We start from the raw sequence: 23,393 nt of genomic DNA, 5'->3' as shown, positions 1-23,393 counted from the left end.
TTGGTGTTCATCTCATTGTACAGTTGGCACTGTAAATTTATAGTTCATCAGTGTCGATTCGACGTTCCACCTCCCACCCCCCCAGATATGTACGTATCACCCTTCCGGTTATGTACACGACCTATTATGTACCGGTATATAGGCTTTGTGTCATGCTTGCACATAAGGCTGACACACACAAACCCAATACCCTTATGTGGCCAGGTACTATTGAACTGCATTCTAGTAAATAGGAGATATATAACGCATTATCGCCGCCACAAACAACTCAATTACTGCACCAATGTTTGTTTGTTTATTTATGAATTAATCCGGATAACCTGAAATATCAATGACAATATAACCAAATTGACTTGGTGACTATTTCTCTCCCTCGATGGCTTCATTCGTCTTCACACTCTCTTATTTATTAATTAATTTATAGTTCACAAACAATGAAAAACACATAACATGAAATGAAATAGACTGCAATACAATCATTTCTTGAATGTTTTTCTCAGATACTTTGTGGCACATTTTATAAAATAAAACAACTTTGTTTTAACCACTTTTTATGACGTTTAATACGTTGATGTATTCGCTGCGCAATGCTCAATAAAAGCAACATTTAGGATTTTTTAAATCACATTTTCATGTGGTGTATGGAGTGCGTGAAAGTTTTTGGTATCGTTAGGGAAGGTTAAGTTAATTATAACCTAACTATGAGTATTTCAATGTTTTAGAATTAGTACATAAACCCTGAGGATGATATGGATCTTGTCGAAACCAGTTGGAAAAAGTGTGCCAATAATAAGTGGTTAAAACAAAGTTGTTTTATTTTATGCAATACAATTGTTTAAATATTTTTCATCAATTAGATGAGAACACACCAAACTTACAGAAACAAGTAAAAGTACAGGTTAAAAACATATATAGAAATTTGGTCGTAAAATATGAGTAATAGCAATAAAAAGTAATAACTGAAACCCCGAAGAGGGCAACAGGTTGTTGCCGAAACTAGTTGGTTAATAAAAATGTGAGTGGATCAGAACACAAAGTATTTTTATTTCTCGAAATAATAAATATATATTTTTTTTAATGTAAAAAATATAAAGCTCTATTAAATTAATTATAAAGTTTATAAAATGTACCACAAAGTATTAGCAAAAATCATTAAAAAAAAACAGTATTCTATGAAAGTTTTGAACGATTATTTACAACATAACTAAAAACAGTTAAAAAAAACTCAACCCTGTTATGTTTATGCATCTTCGACCTTTTATCGTATCTTTGATATTTGGATTTTTATCAAAGTATCGCGTCAAATGAAATTCATGTTTAAAAAACCACATAGTTATTATTTTATTCTACAATTACATGTACGTATATTTGTTTTTGTTGGATATTTCTTTAAGCGTAACGAAATTAGGCTGCATTTCGATGCCCTAGAAGACTCTAAAAATCATTGTTTGATTTTAATATTTAAAATAAAACTTTTTACTTGGCTATCACTACACTAGTTCTATACACAACCTAGTTTTGTACACTACACTAGACTGTACATAAATAAAAATGTAAGGATCTGTCATTTTATATTTGAAACCCACCCGGGTAGCATAAGATACAAGAGATCGAATTCTTAATACGGCCAATTTGCACGCCGGGAATTCTGAGTACCTATTCTTTGTCTGTCAATCAATAGGCGATGTAACCTGCAGACCCAGTTGTGTGCGCTGCTCTGGTCCTCACCGTGTCGGGGTGAACGCACCCGGGTAGCAGGACCGGGGGTCGGCTGCACGCCGCCGGCCGGGACTAGCGCCCCTCCTTGCCGAGCTGTCCCCCTGTCCCCCGAGACCTCGAGCGATGGAGTCACAATGTGACCGAATGAGGGTTGTTATTGTAAATGGAATCAATTTAAACTAACTAACTATCCATCACGCTGCTTCCCCGCAGGGGTAGGCAGAGAGAATAGAACCCCACACCACTCTGTCTGCAAACATTCGTCGCCACTTCCACGTTCATGAAGCAGCGTGATGGATAGTTAGTTAGTTTAAATTGATTACTAACTAACTATCCAACACGTTGCTTCTCCGCAGGGGTAGGCAGAGAGAATAGAACGCCACACCACTCTGTCTTTGCAAACATTCTTCGCCCCTTCCACGTTCATGCGTCTCCTCATGCATACGCGCCGATTATTTGACCATTTTCAAGTATTTGGCATACCTGATCGTGCCAAGTTTTTCTCGGTCTCTTCCTCTGCTCCTTTTTCCAACAACATTCGCCTCATAAATTTGTTTTACCGTTCTTTCCTCACTCATTTGTTCGACATGTTTTGTTTGCAATCAATTCAGAAACCTCAATATACTGAGACACATGACATATGGGATCGAATGCAGAGCGGACAATGCAGTAACAAAAAACGCGCTACAAAAAAAGACTCTAAGGAGCATATCTGGCAAGAGTCTGTGAGATGGAGTAAGGAACGCCAGGATAAGGGAAATATGCGAGATAGAAGATGTCGTTAGGTGGGGAAGGCAACGAAGGATACAATGGTATGTGGATACATGTGAGGAGAATGGAACCACCCAGACGCCCCCTCATTGCACTGCACGGCCAACCTTAAGGTAGACGACTCACCAAAGAGGTGGATTGACAGCTGGGAATCCACATCGCAGGAGGCTAATCCCTCTTAAATACAGGCCACAAGCCCTAGCAGAAGAAGAAGTCAAAATGTGACCGAACGAAGGACTGTTATCGTAAATGCAATCAATTTAGGAACATAAATCACTCTTTTGTCCCCTCCCCCCCGGGAATCGAACGCGGGACCTCCAGAACGGTAGCCGATCGTACTGACCATTACACTACGGGAGCGGAAGAGAAGTTTTTTAAGTTAGAGGAAACAAAAACCCACGTAATGATCCATAAACGATGTAATAATTAGCAACGTAAACAATAAATGCAACTCCTATCTAAAAAATCGTAAAAAAATGTTAAAATATGCACATTTGGCTTATAAGTTTGCCGACCACTGTTCTAGGCTATCGAGAGATTTCTTTCTCGAGATGCCCAGACATTCTTGGCTATAGTGGTAAGAACTGGAGTCCGCCAGGGTAGCCGCTTGGATTGGCATTTATGTTGATTATTTCTCTTTCCGTTCGTGACTGGTTCTGTCGACCGGCCACCCCCGGGCGGCTATGTGCTCCGGGTAGGCACATAAGGGGTGCGTGTGTGTGCGTGGGTCGATATGCCCGTGACCCCCCCAGGGCAAATGAGGACCCCCCTATTACTGATATAGATTTGTGGAAATCCGGTAGCAATGACAGGCTTCGATTAAAAAGTATAGTGCGGATGCGGAAGTACGAAAAACGACAATCGCTGACTCGAAATCGTGATCGCAATGGCTATTTTCACCCTGAAACTACGAGATAGCAAAATTAATTTTAAATAATAATAAAAACACACCATTATCTAACGGTGTCTTTTCATATCTCAAGGTATGTAAATAATGATAAATCAACTTTTATTATTAATTTTGTACACTCAATACTTAAAGCACTAAATAGATATAAGAATATAGAAAAAATGAAATAAGAACTCATCTGGTTACCTTTAAAAAAGAGACTAAAATATATAGTGCTTATTTTTACATATATTTTTTAAACGATAATATGCCTAAATATTTCATGAATAAATTAGTTTAAATTTAAAAAAAAAACATGAAAATGTTGACTGCCATTAAAAAAATCAGAATCGCAAAATTGTATTACTTTGTATAAGGGTTTAAAAATGTATGATGATATGCCTGAATGTATGAAGAATGAGGAGATCTGAATGAATTTAAAAAGAAATGTTCCATGTTACATAAGCTGGCTGACGAAATAAATCCAAAAAAATGTTTGTATATATTAGTTAAATTTTTGAGTAATTTAATTGTATGTAATTAAAGAAAATTCTTTGTTTTTTACCACTTGAGTATTAATTGTATGTATTTATTTATTGAATATTGGATTGGTACTCGAAGTGCAGGACTGATAAATGTACCTTCATATAAACCGATCAAGTTTAAATTGCATCGCTTGGATGCAGTGCCCTATGCACCGCTGGGTACAGATAAGGGTGAGAAGAAAATAACGCCTATGTTTATTTAAAAAAATTAATTTATTTATTTTCTCTTGTTCCAGGAATCATTAAATCAGGACCCATCAGACATAGCAGATGACGACAACTTTTCAGGTAATTTAAAAATTTAATTATTAAAAACATTACCTTGCCATTATAATCAAAACAGTTTCCTCGTGTACAGTTTCTTCCATAGTTATTATTGAAAATGGCTTCTCTTATATTCATTTGTAGTAGACCAATTCTGTCTCCCCATAAAGAAAGAATACCGGGAACAGAGTGAATGATGTAATGAAATCAGTTGTAGCAAATTAAAACCTGATAGCGGAAGTTAGACTAACTGTGTAAGATGTACTGGTGGAAGAGGCGAAGAATATTTGTAAAGGCAGAGTTATGTGACTTTATGTTCTCTCTGCTTACCCCTGCGGAGAAGAGAGGTGGTAATTAGTCAGTTAATATAATGAAGTAAGACAGTGACAGTCAAAAACTCTGTTGCCGTGTCAGGAGTCGAAATAATCGGCGGGTATGTATGAGGAGATGCATGAACGTGGAAGAGGCGAAGAATGTTTGCAAGGACAGAGTGGTGTGGCGTTCTATTCTCTCTGCCTACCCCTGCAGTAAAGCGAGCGGGGTGATGATAAGTCAGTTAATGAAGTGAGTTATGAATCCGAGAACTATTTCGCCGTATTCTGCGGCAAAGTTGTCGAATCCTAGAGCCTTTCCATTTTTCAAGGACATTCTTAATTGTGGTATGCATTTATATTCATTCTCAGGTATGCCAAATACTTGAAAGTGGTCAGGTTAGGAGTCGTAACAATCGGCTGGTATGCATGAGGAGATGCATGAACGTGGAAGAGGCGAAGAATGTTTGCAGGGACAGAGTGGTGTGGCGCTCTATTCTCTCTGAAATGTGATGGTTAGTTAGTTAGTTAGTTAGTTATGAATCCGTAGGGAATTGGGACAAAAGTGGCTGAATGAATTTGAAGATTTTTATTTGTTTTTATTATTTATTTGGTATTAATGGTATTTCTATAAACATTCAACCCGCAACTTGCGATACAGCAACTGAACATGCACAATATAACTCACAAAGCTGCTTTCTATTTCCTGATGTAAACATTCCTTCGACTGAAATTTGTGAATTAAAAAAATTCAACCGACTTCTTTAATTTTTAATCTTTTAATTTCCGCCTTTGTCCGCCTCCGCAGCGTAATGGTCAGCACGCTCGGCTACCATTCTGGAGGTCCCGGGTTCGATTCCCAAGGGGTGTAAAAATAAATATAAATGATTTTTTCACTGTCATATTTATTTAACATTACCCTGGACTGGTACCTGAAGCGGAGGGCTGATCACCTTTCCTTCATGTGTAAACGATCAAGATAACACTGCGTTTATATGACGCAGTACCCTATGCACCATTGGGGTGCAGATAAGGGTTTTATTATTATTATTATTAATAATTTCCGCCTTTCTAAATTATAAAATTGTAAGGAAAAAACACTTGATATTTTGAAAATATTCCCATTGTGATTCATTTGTCTTCTTTCTCTCAATATTTTATTTTTGTACAAATGTCAAATCGTAATAATTTTATTTTAATGACCTGACGATGAATTATTTTCCGAAACCGGTAGTCTCGAATAAGTGTTTATAAAAGTGGTATTACACAAAGTAAACAATTGATGGTAAGGAGAGTGTTTTACATACATAAAATTCGCTGTTTGCCAAATTTAAAATTGTTGGGTAATATATAAAAAATTAAAGAAAGTTTATTTGGCTGAATTCTACATTTATTTATGTATATGTTAATACGTGACGCGTTTCGTTTTATTAAGACATTACCAAACACGTTATTATCGAGTGTTTAATAATGTCTTAATAAGACGAAACGCGTCACGTATTTACATATCGTAGTCATACAGGAGAAAGTGACCAAGTGCATTTTTACAAAAACGTGATTATTGACTATTTGATATCTTACTAGCTTAATATTAACCTGAAAAAATCCCAAAACAATTTTAAACTTGGAAGTATAATAAATTGACTTGTTAAAAATGACTAACTGCATTGATGTTTATTTTCTTGTCAAGCAAAAGTGACTTAAATGGCCCTCCTGAACATTTTACGTTTTGTTAGTTGGTCACTCTACGACGACGATATACATAAATAATGTAGAATTCTTAGATAATAATAATAATAATAATAATAAATAATAAAACCCATATCCGCATCCCAATGGTGCATAGGGCACTGCTTCATATAAACGCAGTGTTATCTTGATCGTTTACACATGAAGGAAAGGTGATAATCTCTCTCCCTTCCGGTACCAGTTCAGGGTAATATTGAATAAATATTACAGTGAAAAAAATCACTTATATTTATTTGACCCCCCCTGGGAATCGAACCCGGGACTTCCAGAACGGTAGCCGAGCGTGCTGACCATTACACTACGGAGGCGGACAAATGTCCGATAATAATAATACATAAATAATGATACATAAATAATAGTACATAAATAATGTAGAAAGTCTTAGGACATTATCAAACACTCATCGTGTTTGTTTAAGAAGACGAAACGCGTCACGTATTAACATATACATAAATAAATGTAGAATTCAATCCAACATAAACCGTGTTTAATTTTGGATATATTACCCAGCAATTCAATGTGGAATTCTACCAACTGCCTGCAGTTACAACAATAAATAATAATTTAAAATTCACAAATTTCGCGTCTGTCTGTTTCAACTTATTTTCCCTATTTTTTTGTGTGATGTTTCTCCTTGTTTGGATTTGTTTTGTGTTTATACTTTCGATGTGATGTGTACCAGCTCGATGTGACATTGGCCGAATGTTTGCCGACAGGTTTGCTGAAAGACGCGGACAAGATAAAGCTATTGCTTCTCGCGTGGAACTTGCAAAGTCAGAAGAAAGGTAAAAAATAGTTTGACGGAATTCAAAATTTTTTTGGCATCCTTGTTTGGCTTTCGGCACTTTTGTATTTTTTACTTCGTTTTTGTTTTTGCGTGACTTTTGCATTTTTCGTAATAATTGGCTCTTCGTCCATCGTTCAAAAATCGATCGTTTAAAAGACAATCGTTTAAAAGACGATCGTTTAAAAGACGATCTTCGCTTCATGTTCCAGTCCAGGGTCTTATTGAATAATTAGCGCATATAGCTTCATAAGAAAGAACGAAAAAATAAACATAAATTCAGCGATTTGCAGTATGAATGATAGTTTAATTTTAGTAAAATATTGGAAAAAGGAGCAGAGGAAGACCGAGAAAAACATGGCACGATTCAGGTATGCCAATTACTAGAAAGTAGTCAGGTTAGGTTCGTTCATAAATCGATCGTTTAAAAAACTAAAAACTTTCATAACACCACCGGCATTCGTGTGTTATCTTGATCGTTAAATACACGAAGGACAGGTGATCAGCTTTGCGCTTCAGGTACCTTCTTCAAAGCCTTATCCGCAACCCCAATGGTGCATAGGGCACTGCATCATATAAACCCAGAGTTATCTTGATCGTTAAGTACATGAAGGAAAGGTGATCAGCTCTCCGCTTCAGGTTCCAATACAGGGTATTATTGACTAAATAGCGCATATAAGAAAGAACGAAAAACTAAACATAAATTTAGCGTTTTGCAGTATGAATAATAGTTTAATTTTAGAAAAATATTGTACCGTAGAACGGGGCTACTTGAACTTTGATGTGTTACTTGAGCCCAGTACAAAAAAAAATAATATGTATTTGGTCTACAATAATGAACGTATAAGTGTCACCTGTCAGGGAATCAATGAATCATGTCGATACGTTCATTATTGTAGACCAAATACAGATCTAAATAAAAAAAATTGTACTGGGCTCAAGTAACACATCAAAGTTCAAGTAGCCCCGTTCTACGGTACCTATATATTATATACGAATCAGCAAATTGATGAAACAAGAAAAGGAAATATATTTTGCGTATTACATTGTTAATTTTGTGGTATCGATGAATGACTTATCATCTCTCTAATATGTATAACACTCTCCTTAGAGAGTGTTATATTAATAAAACTCTCCTTATCATTCATAAATCACTTTGTGTGGTTTTAACGTGTTAATATAGGAGAGTTAGCAGAATCAGGTAAGGTGTTGAAGGTGAAAGGATGATATGATAGACAGCAGTGGCGTGTAGTGAGTTTTAAATCAGCATAGAAGTGGATAGTAAGATTTTAAGGTAGACACTGTTTTTTTAAAGGTGTTTTAACTTCATATTCAACATATCGTTCATTTGGTGCAGTAATGGCGTCATTACACTTTTACAAATATTACAGGAGATGCCATTCAGATGCTGTAGCAACAGAAATTGCGCCATTTTACTCAATTCTACAACGACACTCGCGCCATCTCGCCGCAGCTTTTCACCACAAAATCAATTCTTTCCATGTTTCTCCCCATGTAAATAGTCGTTCCGCAAATTTTGATATATCGCTCACTCCTTTTGAGAACGTCAAAAATAAAAAATAGTCAATTTTCAGTTGTGCATGTTTTCGGAATGCCCAGAAAATGTACTATATCCCAGCAACAGCGGCATATTTTTAACTTAATATTTACCCGCTACAGGGTAGAAAATGTTGTTTTTGCATTTTGAAGAAAAGGTATTGTTTAATTATTTTTTTTAAATAAACTAAATATTTTTCAAATGGAGAAAAAACCTTCAGGTTTTACCTAAAAAGATCTGTTGCACAGTAAAAAGTTAAATAATTGGCTTGATATTTGTTTTTAATATATTATGTTATATTTTTAAACTTTAAACGTTCTCCTGAAAAATCAAGTTTTTTGATTTATGACGTTCTTGAAACGAGTGAGCGATATGACTTGTTTAAAAAATGGAAATTACGTCATTGTTGCACCAAATGAGCGAAATACGTTTTTTTCATTTAGAAAAATAATTTAAATTCGCGACAGCAACCCTTTTTGGGGCCGTGAAATTATCGTATTTTATAAGTGTATAATTGATTGAAAAATATCGAATCTTTTTTATACGGTAGTGAGCCAATTGTTAGAACAATACAATATTTTGTGGTAATATCTAGATCAATGTTATCATAGTATTGTGGTCATCGCCTATTTCGTTTCATATATATAATATAATGTGTGTGTGCTATTTTGTGGTTTTGTGTTTTTTTTTTATTTGATTGTTTTTACTTACTGTAGTTAGTATATGTGCATTTTATTTTTGTAGTGCATTTTCGCGCTCACTAACACATTGACACCCACTGCATTCCTCGACACACACAACCTTATCTTCCTCTGATTATATTTATGTATGTACCTACCTTGTGATGTAATATAATTTCATACAACTGTGGTCCTAAGCCTCGACTATAGTCCAAATGAAGTTTTTTTAGAGGTATACAAATTCAAATTTCCCGCAATAAATTGATTGTGGCAACCGCCTTGTGGCATGTTGCGCCATCTTGTTAAAACCACAGCTCTGTCACATTAATGCCATTCAACTGAGGTACGAAGAAGTCAGTAGTCATGGTTCTGTAGCGCTCTCCATTGACCGTAACATACTGGCCGGCATCGTCTTTAAAAAAATATGGGCTGATGATTCCACCTACCCATAAAGCACACCAAATATGAGGATGTAAAGGCGTTTCTGCAAAGTCTTATGGGTTTTCTCCACTCCGAAATCGGCAATTCTGCTTATTGACATAGTCATTTAACCTAAAATGTGCCTCATCGGTGAACAAATTTTTGCGTGGAAAAAAAGGATCACGCTGAATATTGTTTTCGGCCCATTCACCGAACCTACGACGCGCAAAATGGTCATTTGGTGTATTCATGGTGAAATGGCAAAAAGTACTGACTACAAATCAACTGTCAACTGTCAAATTGACAGTCTGTAGAAACAATGTTGCCAGTTTAAAAACTAAGCCTAAAAAAAAACACCTATTTTAAATATTATTGTTATGGTAACCAAATCTCTTTTAAGAACTTGAGAAATGAGGGCTTCGAGATGCATAACCGGAACCCGTTAAGATAACGAATAAGGAATACGGAAATCGGGAAAATGTGTGGTACGGAGGATATAGTCGTATTTCAGATATAGTTCTTGAAACCCAGGTAACATTTGAAGTAATTGAATTTTTTGCTTAAAACACCGTTTTTGTATTGAGAAAATAAGTTTAAAAAAAATATATGTGCTTTTGAAAAGAAAAGAGTTATTGCTTTCAAAAAGTATTAAATTTACCTTTCAAAATTTTACCTTTGTAAAAAGTTTTTTTTCTTTATGTACAATTTAAATTCGTAAAAAAAACCTCTTCTTCTTCTTCTTCTTCTGTTTGGTATAGGCCTTATAGCCTGTTTTTAAGAGGGATTAGCTTCCTGATATGTGAATTCCCAGCTGTCAATCCATCTCTTTGGCGGTCTGCCCCAGAGTCGTGTATCTTGGGGTTGGCCGTGCAGTTCAATATAAGGAAGTCTGGCTGGGAAAAAAACCATATCCCAAATATATTCCTAAAAAAATCTGTTCTGAAAAAGTTCTGAATTGTATATTTGAGAGTAGACCTTTAAGTAACGATTAAAGAAGACGTTGTTTGATTCGATCGGCCATCTTGGTGCAGTGTATAGCAGCTTGTCGCAGTATAGAGTCAGCCGGCCACTAATTACCCTTATGAGGGAATGTCCGTTGGGCTGCCTAAAGGTCACCGGTTCTCTCCCTCTCGGGGCAGTTGAACTATTACGCCATTACATTATACTCGTATGTGCGTATACTCCATACTGAATATCATTATGCAATACGCATATTAACCCCTTGACGCCCGTTTACTCTTCGATTATTTTCCAATTAACCCACTCCTATTATCCATAAAATAATTCAATAACTATTTGTAAAATAACTATTAATAATTGAATAATATAATTTATTTTAAAGGTGTCCTACGTTGATATGAAACGCGATATCGTTATTTCCTTTTTTTTTATGAAAGAAGATAGAAGTCTGAGCATGGCTTACGTTTTCGTAAAAATATGTTAAAAAAAATTTTTGTCACAGGTAAAAACACCATGTATAAAAATATGCCTATATTCGAGTGCGATGCTGTGTCGAAATTACAAAGTGATTGGTGAAAAACTTGAGTAAATATGAGTTTTTGAAGAAACTAACATTTACATTTTTATTTATACTTAAAGATAAAACAATTTTTAATTAAAGTTTTACTTAGTAAATACCACTATTTCTTAAAATCTACTGTGACACGTGTTTCGATGCATTCCGCATCATTTTTAAACACCGTGTTTGAAAATGATGCGGATATAGGCGTAAAGATACGATTTTTAAAATATTTTTAAAATTATTTTCGTATGTGACAATTTTTTTTCTATTGAACTTCATTGGAGTGTCCGATTCGCATTAATTTACATTTTTAATTTTTTCTTATGGTGTCTGTCAAAATAAAATATGGAACAAAGGAATGGGTAAATTATCAACAGTTAATTCTATGAAAATTGTAAAAAAGTTTATGTTTTTATTTTTCTCTCTCTTTTTTGTGTGTATATTAGGTTAAAATGGATAAAATCAATAAAAATGTATGTAAAAAGAACTCCACCGACAAGACACACAAGGTGGCTTGGTGGGTCTCTGCAAAAAAATATTTTAAATATGTTTATAATTGTTCTTCAAATAAATGTGTACAATTTATATAAATAAAAAGAAAAACAAATAGAAAAATGTATAAAAATGTATGGATGTAATCAGAAAACAGAAATATTTAATAAAATATGAAATAACATAATAAAGAGATGAACAGATGACGAAATGGAAGTTAGCAGAAATAACAAAAACAAGAAACAAACATTATAAAGAGAGGAACGAAATAAACAAAAAAAAACAAAACAGGAAAAGCTGTTTAAAATTTTAAAGCATTAACAGAAAACCAGCTAAAATATTAGATGTGCTAATTATCAAGCAAACAAAAAAGGTATTGAAAAAATAAGCGAAGAAAATAATTCAATTCAATTCAAACTGTTATCCGTTACCCCAATGGTGCATAGGGCACTGCATTATATAAACACAGTGTTATCTTGATCGTTAACACACGAAGGAAAGGTTATTAGTCCTCCGCTTCAGGTACCAGTCCAGGAAAATATTGAATAAATATAAGAAAAAAAATCACTTTGATTTGTTTGATCCCCCCTGGGAATCGAACCCGGGACCTCCAGAACGGAAAATAGCCCAACCAAAAATTACCAAAAGAGAAAAATATATTTAATATATGAGCAAATGAAAACGAAAAAAACCCCACCATATACATAATAGACTCTTAATAAGATAAATTAAGAAAGTAGCTATTAGTATAATTATTTAAAAAAAAAAGGTATTATACCTTTTTTGCCCTGTAAACCTATAAAATCGACATGGATACTTCCCTTTTAAAGTAAAACTGTTCAAGTATCACTCAATCATTTAAAGAACGTGGGGTGATGACGTGTGACCTTTCAGAACAACTTTTAAAATGCGAAATTTATTCAAATAATCACATATCAACAGCCATACCTGTCTTATTACCCCCTCAGTTAAATTTATTTTAAAGGTGTCTTAATTTGACATGAAACATGCGTCGTTCTTCCCTTTTTTATGAAAGAAGATAGAAGTCTGAGAATGGCTTACGTTTTCGTAAAAATATGTTTAAAAAAATCATGTTTTTATTGTCACACGTAAAAACACCAGTCATGTATAAAAATATGTGTATATTCGATTGCGATGCTGTGTCGAAATTTCAAAGCGATTGGTGAAAAACTTGAGTAAATTTGAGTTTTTGAAGAAACTAACATTTACATTTTTATTTATATAGATAAAAACTATTTTTAATTTAAGTGTTACTTAGTAAATACCACTATTTCTTAAAATCTACTGTGACGTGTTTAGATGCATGGCGCTTCATTTTCAAATACTGCGTTTGAAAATGATGCGGAATGCATCGAAACACGTGTCACAGTAGATTTTAAGAAATAGTGGTATTTACGAGGTAAAACTTAAATTGAAAATGGATAGATTTTTACCGTAAAGTGCCGAATAAATTAATGAAATTAGATAAAAACTCTTTTGAATTGAGCACATAATCACATGTTTTATTTATTTCATTGATTCAGCAGTCACTTTTTGGTAAAATCTATCCATTTTTAATTTACGTTTAGTAACCACCAAGTATGGTAGATAGCACTATTTACCATGAACGAATAGTTATAAACTGTTTTTATTTAAATTGCCTTGCAAAATACATACGTGGAGACGTTTTGTTTGCATACATTTAAAATAAAATAAAATTGATGATTCAGTTCATACTATATATTTGATTCGTGAGGTGTTTTGATGTGTGTGTCATCAACTAGAACTTTCTGGAATCTAGTTCAAAAAATAAAACTGCGTCATTGAAATTTAAAAAAATATATTTAGCTGCATTTTTGCTTCAACAGTACAATATCTACGATCACATTTATTTATTTAAACTTCATGTACAGAAAATAAATAAGTACATTGGCGGGCTTATTGATAAAAGCAACATCTTCCAACCAACCAAATCAACGATCATATAATGGTGACATCCGCATATCGGTAGTGTAAAGGCAAAGGGGTATATCTGTCTCAGACCAAATTTAACACATTTAACAAACTTAGAAAATGAAAAATTTGACAGATATACCCCTTTGCCATTACAGTACCGATATATGGTATGTATCAGTACAATTGCATTAATCTGTACCTTCAAATATACAAAGTCACTACGCGACCGGCTGCGCAACAAGCCACACGTGCTGCCCTTGCACAAGAATCAGGCGAATAAATATTTTTTTGTTACTCCTTATCTTTCAATATCTCTTTTCTTTTCAAAACCATGTATTTATTTCGAAAAAAAACTTATCATGAACGCGCGTGTTACGAGTTTGATCATTATATGAACCTAGAAGTTTCAAGAATTTGAGTAGTGTGGTTGTCAATCATGGGTAGAATTGGTGAATGTTACACGTGCGTAAAGTGATCACTTAACCAAGCCTACGACGGTCGTTAGCCCTGTAAATTCTTCCATATTCTTCTTCATATTTGTTGAGATGTCAAAAAAATATTTTTTTTCTTACAGCGCGAAATGGCGACGCTAACGACGCGGGAGGCGGAGTCGGCGACACCAACATGGCGGACCTGTGGGCCTCCTACCACTCGGCGCTCGGCCTCGCGGGCCGCCGGAGGGACCAGCCGGTGAGTTGGAAGGTGATGTGGGATCGGGAGGGGTGAGGTCGGGTGCACTGGCCCGGCCCGCACTGTGCGGACTCCTAGTCACTGTAGACATTCCTTTTCCTCTCCTATATGAACCACTGTTCCTTCTATTTTCTTCTTCTGCTAAAAACGACTACAGTACCAGCTCGCTAATCCGAACTTAAATCGTGCAGTGAGTTCTTCGGATAGGTGATTCATTCGGATTGTGGATTCGTTCGGATTGGAGATTCGTTCGGATTGTGGATTCGTTCGGATTGGTTATACGTTCGGATTGTTGAATCGTTCGTATTGTGGATTTGTTCGGATTGTGGATTCGATTGGTTTGTTGAATTGTTTGGATTAGGGAATTGTTCAGAATAGGGAATCGTTCGGATTACAGAGCGTTTTGAAAAAAATAGAGATAAAATCTAATTTCAATTTATGAATATGCTTTTCATTTAAAAAAATTATTTCGAATTTGAATGATTTTTTTATTATTTTTATATTTATTATTTTAGCTTGAAATAATGAGATATATTATTTTGAACCGACATATCTAACTGGTGTTCAAGGGCTAAATCACGCATCGTCTCAAAACCATCAATTCCTCAGTGTTCTGGACGACTTCTTCAGCCCAGTTGATGGTATTGTTGAAAGCTTCACGGCTAGAATTTTAAAGACTGCCATCGTTCGGATTATGGACCGTTCGGATAAGCGAGCGGGCACTGTAATGTCCTTCACTCTGGCCTTCTACACCTCACCAAATATATTCCACTCCTATATCTATGAATCTGGCCTGCAGAACTGATTACCCTACCTTAGTAATCATAATCACACACATAAACCACGGCAGCTGTGGTTGGAATGTAATGCCCTATGAACATACGGGCATATTTTTATATTTGCATCTCATATTGCCCAGAAAAAATTCAAACCGTTATCTGCACCCTAATGGCGCATAGGGCAATGCGTCATATAGCGCGCTAGGCTACTATTGTGGAGGTTCTGGATTCAATTCCCAAGAGGGACAAAATAAATATTCATGATTTTTCAGTCATTATTTCAATATATTTTTTAATATCACCCAGTTTTCCTTTGTGTATTTTACGATCAAGATAACACTGCTTCTATACGATGCAGTGCCCTATGCACTACTGGGTGTGGGTAAGTGTTAGAATAGAAATACATTATGTAATATTTTTAATAAACGAATGTTTGATAATGCCCTAACAAGGCGAAACAATTGTCACAATATAATTTTTTATGTGTTTTTGTTAATAAAATACAACTTAGTAGACTCAAAAAATCTGTGTTTGATTTAAAATTAATACATAAATTAAAATGGAGTTCTACAAATTAAACGCCAAATCAATAAATAAAAATAAAAAAACGGTTTTTGATGTGTTACAGGAGTGATGTATAACAATTTGTCGGTTGATTGATTACAGAGCCCTGTGCTGCTGGGAGCCGGCTCCGAGGGTCCCGGGGGCGCTCACGATGAGACGTCCTCGTCAGCCGGCAACGGAAAAGAGGACGAAGACACACTGGCTTCAGATGACGAGAGCGACGACAGGCTGGACCCACAGCATCACGACCCGGAGAGACTAAAGGCTTTTAATGTAAGGATTCATGACCAGATGTTGAGACACCATTATTATTATTTTTATTACTATCATATTATTTTTTTGACATCTCATCAAAGATGAAGAAGAATATGGAAGTCTGGGCAGAACTTAAGTTCTAGTGATTCAAGAACAAGGTTTCTAAATTGGGTCATATATATAGAACTTCCAAGAATTTGAGTAGTGTGGTTGTCAATGATGGGTAGAATTGGTGAATGTTACACGTGTGTAAAGTGATCACTTAAACCAGACTATGACGGTCGTCAGCCCCGTAAATGCCCAGACTTCCATATTCTTCTTGATCTTTGATGAGATGTCAAAAATAATATGAAAATAACTCCTGTAATTGGAGATAATCCAGATTTTGTGAACAAGTATTTGGACACACTCAAAATGTTTTATTACTGTCATTTATTATTTATTATTTCTCTTTTTTTTACAATACTTTATACAAAACTTTTTTCATTTTCATCTTTTTGTTTTCTGTTAAAATCAAATATTTTTAGTTTATACTAGCACTTTGAATCTAATTTTATTTCTGATAAAATCTATTGTATTCTTGCCAGTGCCCTTTACTATAACCTAAAATTTAATGTATACCCACACACAGGACATTCAATTCAATTCAATTCAATTTATTCAATAATTAATATATACATTACAAACAAACATTTAAGGCGTATACATTAAAAAAACAAATTAAAAATTACACAAGAAGACTCTTGTTAAATGTGTAGAAGAATCTCGCTTCGGAAAACTCCTTCGGACACATGGAACAGATCAATATCCAATGTGATATTGTTCAACATAGCGGTAGCTCTTCCTACAGGCATAACCATCGGCAGGTTGGTCCTGTGTATAGGAATCTGAAACAATCTATGCCGACGCTGTCTTAGGTAACTATCGGGAACATACAGACCAATGCTCTGGATAATTTCAGGATTATCGATCATACCGCGCAACAATCGATAAAAATGCGTAATCAAATACGCATTCCTTCTAGTCTCTAAACTATTGTAGCCAAGCATACCCTGGAGAAACTGGGTCGGGTAGAGCCAAGACATGCCTTTGTGGGATCTTTTTTTGTATTAATATTTTATCAATTTTTTTGTACTCGTAATTATAATGTGTAGTTGTGAAATGCAAAAGAATTTAAAACAAATTATAGTTGTACAGGAGAAAGTGACCAACTAACAAAACATAAAATGTTCAGGAGGGCCATTTAAGTCACTTTTGCTTGGCAAGAAAATAAGCATCAATACAGTTAGTCATTTTTAACCAGTCAATATATTATACTTTCAAGTTTAAAATCGCTTTAGGATTTTTTCCAGGTCAATATTAAGCTAGTAAGGTGTCAAATAGTCAATAATCAGGTATTTGTATAAAATGGACTTGGTCATTTTCTCCTGTATGAGGACGAAATATTGTCATTTTTTAAAACAAAGTTATATTCTAATAATAAAATGGAAAGTCACAAAGTAATTGCTTCAAATATAAATTAGAGTTGCGATGTCCTCTGTGCAGATGTTTGTGCGGCTGTTTGTGGACGAGAACCTGGACCGCATGGTGCCCATCTCCAAGCAGCCCAAGGAGAAGATCCAGGCCATCATCGACTCGTGCACGCGCCAGTTCCCCGAGTTCGCGGAGAGGGCGCGCAAGCGGATCCGCACCTACCTGAAGAGCTGCCGCCGGAACAAGAAGGTTCGCGACGGGAACGCCTCCGCCGGGACCGCCACGCCGCAATGGGACGCCACTGTAACTAATCATTTTAACATTTATTTCCTAAAAATAATAATAGATCTAGCCAAAGAATGAATAATTTATTAGAAATCCCTTTTTGTAAATCCAGACTTGCGCAAAGACACTCATTTTTCATAGCTCCAAAACTGTTCAACTTATTCCACAAAGACTATTTGTTCTTCTTCTTCTTCATCAAACTCATTTGACTTCTAAGAAGTCCTAAGAAGACAAATGTCCTAAGAAGACGAAACGCGTCACGTATTAACATATACATAAATAAATGTACAATTCAACCAAATAAACCTTGTTTAATTTTGGATATATTACACAACAATTCCATATGGAATTCTACCAACTGTCTGCAGTTACAAAAAACGCATATTATACGTTAATATTTACCGATTATTTATGTGTATTTTCCCTTATGTGGCTTGAATGGTTTCTGGATGACTGGGTATAATTGGAGCATGTTGTTCACAGATTCGCCCTACTCCGGCGCACTTGACGTCGGTCCAAGCGGAGCAGATACTGGCGCAGGCGTGCGAGAACGAGAGTCACAACGCCAAGAGGATGCGGCTGGGCCTAGAGCCGGTCAGCCAACCGATGCCCACCACCTCCACATCTTTGGTGAGTCACCCATCTCAACCTAACCTAACCTAGGACACAAAGTTGACTGTTGTCCGGCTTCTCCTGAGAGGTTTTACGTAGTTTCCTTCCAGACGACAAAATTCACATTATCCTCTTTTTAAATTTCAGTCTTTTATTTCAAGGAAAGATTGCTTTTGTCCGCCTCCGTAGTGTAATTGTCAGCACGCTGAGCTACCGTACTGGAGGTCCCGGGTTCGATTCCCAGGGGGGGGGGTCAAATAAAAGTGATTTTTTTCACTGTAATATTTATTCAATATTATCCTGGACCTGAAGCGGAGGGCTGATCACCTTACCTTCATGTATTAACGATCAAGATAACACTGCGTTTATATAATGCAGTGCCCTATGCACCATTGGGGTGCGGAAAAGGGTTTGAAGAAGAAAGATTGCTACACACTTTTCCATTTTATTTGATGCTTTCACGGCATGGTAACTTTATTTTCATTCATTAAATAATCAATGAATAATCAATGAGTAATAATAACAGATTGTCCGGCTCCGTGGTGTTATGGTTAGCATGTTTAGCTACCGTGCTGGAGGTCCCTGGTTCGATTCCCAGGGAGGGAGGAAGGGGTGAAAATAAATATTAGTGATTTTACACTATAACATTTATTTAACATTACTCTGGACTGGTCTAATGTGCAAAGGCAAATAGCCAAGTTAAAAACGGCAATTTTGCGATAAACGAGTTTAAAGTTAACTTAAAATGATGCTTTTTGCCAAAATATCTATCAAATTAGTACAATTTTGCGGCTATTTGGATAATGAATATCTCGGCAAAGTAAAGAGATAGAGCAAAATCTGTGATTGTATATGATTGAGGCCAGTTATATGAACGCTGTGAGCCATGTTACGCCAAACAGCTGCAACTTGAGTTACGGCTAGTTGCCTTGACACATTAGTGGTCCTTGAGCAAATGCTGAGGCCCACACTAGATTATATGGAAATGTCACAATTCTTAAGATTTAAGTAGAGAACCGTCATTATATTTCTGTTTTGTGTGCTTGCAGTCAATGGACACGACCGCTCCCAGTATTCCGGGGGTGTTCGGGATCAAAGGAGAAGCCCCCTCGTCCCTCCTGTCCTCTCTGCACAACGGGGGCTGCCACACGAGCAGTGGCGGGGGCGCCAAGCCCGACGGAGGGGGAAGTAAAGGAGCCAGGTAATTCATTGGATATTGGCTTTAAACATGGCTGATGATTTATCATGTATCTTCACATCTTTTTAACTAATTACGATCCAAAATCTTGCCATCTGTCTTTTATCACATTGGTACTGATCAACACAATTTGATTCAATTCAATTCAATTTATTCAAAAAATTAATATATACATTACTAACAAATATGTAAGGTGTATACATTAAATAACGAAAGAGATGTCATCTGTTGCTACAAACCAATTCGCAGGATTGAGACCAGAGAAGAAGCTACATTAAAAACGTAAATTAAAAACTAAGTCAGAAGACTCTTGTTAAGATGTAGAAGAATCCCTTATGGGAATACCCCCTCAGGCACATGGAACAGGTATTGTTCAGCATATCTTCCTATAGGCATAACCATCGGCAGGTTGCTCCTGTATATAGGAATGGGAAACAATCTATGCCGACGCTGTCTTAGGTAACTATCGGGAACGTACAGACCAATGCTCCGGATAATTTCAGGATTATCGATCATACCGCGCAACAATTGGTAAAAATGCATAATCAAATACACATTCATTCTAGTCTCTAAACTATGATGTAGCCCTCACAAGGCACTATCTCTTGGTGACTAATATGCATCTGCTGCTGTTCATCTAAACGGGGCCTTATTCTTAGATATTAACATATTGTTGTCGGGCGGTTTTTCCACCAACTCCGACCCTGATAAGTCATATACTAATCACAAGTAACCACAAACCCAACACCCATCTGTTTTATAGAACACTTATAAGCGTCTTCCGCTCTCTACCAACAGTATGTAAAAGACGCTTTTAAGCGTTTCCCGCTAACAATGTAATAATACTTATATATTTAAAATTAAAATATTCAAATCTATTAATATGAAATATTCAAATATTGATGCCATTTCTCTGGGTTATTTGGTCATTCATCAACACATTGTTGAGTGGTTTTTTCATCAACCCCGACTATACTTAGTTTACTAATTATAGTCGTATACTAATCACAAGTAACCGCAAAACCAATTCTCATCTATTTTATGGCGTCTCTCACACTCTACAAAAAGTAAGCAAATAGATTGTTTATGAATGTCTCTCGCTCTCTACCAATAGTATGTAAAAGACACTTTCCATACTATTGGTAGAGAGCGTTTCCCACAAACAATGAGCTAATTGATTTTGTGGTGACAAGGACAGAGGGGGCACAAGTCCTTTAGTATATGTTAGAGACTTGTGCCCCCGTTTCACCACAAATATTGGGAATATATTTATTCATCTATCGTGTTAGTACTCCGTTGTGCACTGTGTGCTACACACTTTTGTCTTGCAATACATCGCCGTTCACCCACCTTCCACACAGCCCTCTCCTGTGAAGATGTAAAGAGATGTAATTTCTTTGCAGTCCCGCCTCTTCACCCGCTCTGCCCCTCTTCAGAACTAACTTCCCTCAGTCGTTCGGCCAGCACCAACCGGGACGGCAGAGGTAATGTCTACTCGGTGCACACCCCCATATTGCCAGTGCTAACCTAACCTAACCTAACCTAAGCTTACCCTAACCTAACTTAGCCTAACCCATCCTAATATAATTTAATTTGACCTTATACTACTCAAATTCTCAAATTAAGTGCTTTTAGAGCACTAGTAACAGTTTTTGGGTTAATATATCATGTGTCGTGTATTTTTATGCAATCTTAAATATGAAATATTCATTCTAAAAACTTTCTTTCACTCATATTATGTAGTATTAGATAAAATTGTTATTGAATACTTTCACTAGTTCTCAGTTTAGCCCGAGTGTGACTCCAGCAAGGAGTTTGCTGATGATGAGCCCGAGTGCTGCTTGACTTATCAGTGAAGATTTATTGTACTGGCAAATTTTATCGCCATTTGATTAAAATATCAACTAAAACCAGTTAGAAATCAAAACTTTACAACCCAGGCATAGTGTTTTATTGAGTTATTTTTTCTTAATTTAATATAATCATAATTTAATAATCACATTTCTGATCTAGACACGCGATAAAATACGTGCATAATAGTTATATGTACCATATTTATTGGTAAAATAGTAAAAGTTTTAATTTTATGAGATTTGAACGCCGTTGACGCCTCAAACACGCGAGTGTTGTGATTGGTCGGACTGTTTTGTACCACAAACATCAAATGTTTAGTGCGCGGTACTTTTTTCTGTATTTAAAGATTATTTCTATGTTGGTTCTCGAGTTATCAAGTGCAAAATATTAGCGCCTCATTGTTTGACAAACCATATCACCTCCCCTCCGGGCGGGGAAACTTTCTTACTTGCGGGGATACATTCAATTAGTGTCTTTGCATACGTGTTTTGAAAAAAAAACTGATATGCGGATGGTTTAATAATATAATAGAAATATCTTTCTCGTCCTTAGTGTGTTAAATTAAAATTATTAAATTCAAGCCGTGATTTGAATTCCAGTTCGCGCACGTCGACTCCGTCCGCCTCCATGGGCACGACGGAGTTTGTCCCCTCGCTGTCGTCTGCCTTCCCGCCGACGTCCTCGCTGCTGCCAGCGCTGGGCGCGGGCGTGGGGGGTGCGGGGGGCGGTGCCGCGGGGGGCACAAGCGCCGCCGTGGCCGCCTACCAGAGCGCGCTCTTCTCGGCCGCCATGGCGCACCAGGGCGGCGCACTCAACTTCGGGGGGCTCGGAGTCGCTCTGGCGGGCAACGGTGAGTCATAGTGAAGTCATTTATTGTAACTGCAGACAGTTGGTAAAATTATTTTTAAAATTTTTGGGTAATATATCCCAAATTAAACAAGGTTATTGGATTGAATTCTACTTTTATGTACGTATCGTAGTCATACAGGAGAAAGTGACCAACTAACAAAAGCTAAAAGGTTCAGGAGGGCCATTTAAGTCACTTTTGCTTCGCAAATAAATATTAATGCAGTTAGTCATTTTCAATAAGTCAATATATTATACTTCCAAGTTAAAAATCGCTTTGGGATTTTTTCAGGGCAATATTAGGCTAGTAAGATATGAAATAGTCAATAATCACGTTTTTGTAAAAAATTCACTTGGTCACTTTCTCGTGTATGACCTACGATATATATGATAATATGTGACGCGTTTCGTGTTTGAGTGTTTGATAATGTCTTAATAAGACGAAACGCATCACATATTATAATAAATATGTAAATAAAAGTAGAATTCAATCCAACCTTGTTTAATTTTGGATATATTACACAACAATTTATAATGAAGTCATCTTGTCCGCACTAATGAAATAATTTCATTTGAACAATATGGACAGTGGTCGACAAACTTACTAGCCTAAGAGGCATATGCACATTACAGAGAATACCTGACATTAACTTGATAGGCAGTGGGTTTGAAGATTAACAAAACGAGTAATTTAGATTTGGAAAACATTTTTGTTGCTCGACATAGTATAAAGAGATTAAAATACATATTAAGAAAGGTATCACACAACGTACCATTATGACATTTACAATTTGACTATTGGGTGGCAGTGTAGCCAGGAAATTACCAATTCTCTATTCTATGTGATTCCCATCTCATAGAATAGAGAAGTTTTCGTAAATCACATTTTGCAATGACGACACATTATGACAATAGATCTAGTACATTTGTTATGACTTATTTGAACTCCCATCCCAGTTAAAAATAATTGTACGATGCAGAGTACATGCATTGTTTTATCGTTTGAGCTGTTGTATTATTTTTATTGCTAGATTGATATATGCCTTTCAAATAATATACTAGATCTATTGCATAAATGAATATATCGTACGTGGCATCATTTTTCATAATACACATAATACAGTAAGTCGGGTGTGTTTTGACCTCCGCCGAATCCGGGAGACTGACTCACCGAACC

At 36.0% G+C, this 23,393-nt stretch overlaps 1 protein-coding gene across 4 annotated transcripts in view; it reads left to right on the top strand.

The window, feature by feature from the left end:
* Positions 1-23,393, top strand: part of LOC148309220 (nucleolar protein 4) — a 217,675-nt gene that overhangs the window by 191,299 nt on the left and 2,983 nt on the right. For 2 of the 4 annotated variants that reach the window (XM_088260481.1, XM_088260480.1), the window contains exons 5-13: positions 4,161-4,212; positions 6,965-7,033; positions 14,235-14,350; positions 15,796-15,966; positions 17,494-17,724; positions 18,190-18,336; positions 19,368-19,519; positions 20,920-21,000; positions 21,970-22,220. In XM_088260481.1, the coding sequence (XP_088116607.1) occupies positions 4,161-4,212; positions 6,965-7,033; positions 14,235-14,350; positions 15,796-15,966; positions 17,494-17,724; positions 18,190-18,336; positions 19,368-19,519; positions 20,920-21,000; positions 21,970-22,220 (1,270 nt within the window). The remainder of the gene's footprint in view (positions 1-4,160; positions 4,213-6,964; positions 7,034-14,234; positions 14,351-15,795; positions 15,967-17,493; positions 17,725-18,189; positions 18,337-19,367; positions 19,520-20,919; positions 21,001-21,969; positions 22,221-23,393) is intronic. The other 2 variants (XM_088260482.1, XM_088260484.1) reach the window with 2 other exon arrangements.

Source organism: Brachycentrus maculatus, unplaced genomic scaffold (genome assembly GCF_059751285.1).
Source record: "Brachycentrus maculatus isolate JH-2025_06_01 unplaced genomic scaffold, ASM5975128v1 h1tg000136l, whole genome shotgun sequence".
NCBI classification, from domain to species: domain Eukaryota; kingdom Metazoa; phylum Arthropoda; class Insecta; order Trichoptera; family Brachycentridae; genus Brachycentrus; species Brachycentrus maculatus.
The sequence above is the reverse complement of the archived record's forward strand: the minus strand, read 5'-3'. Positions and strand labels throughout refer to the sequence as shown.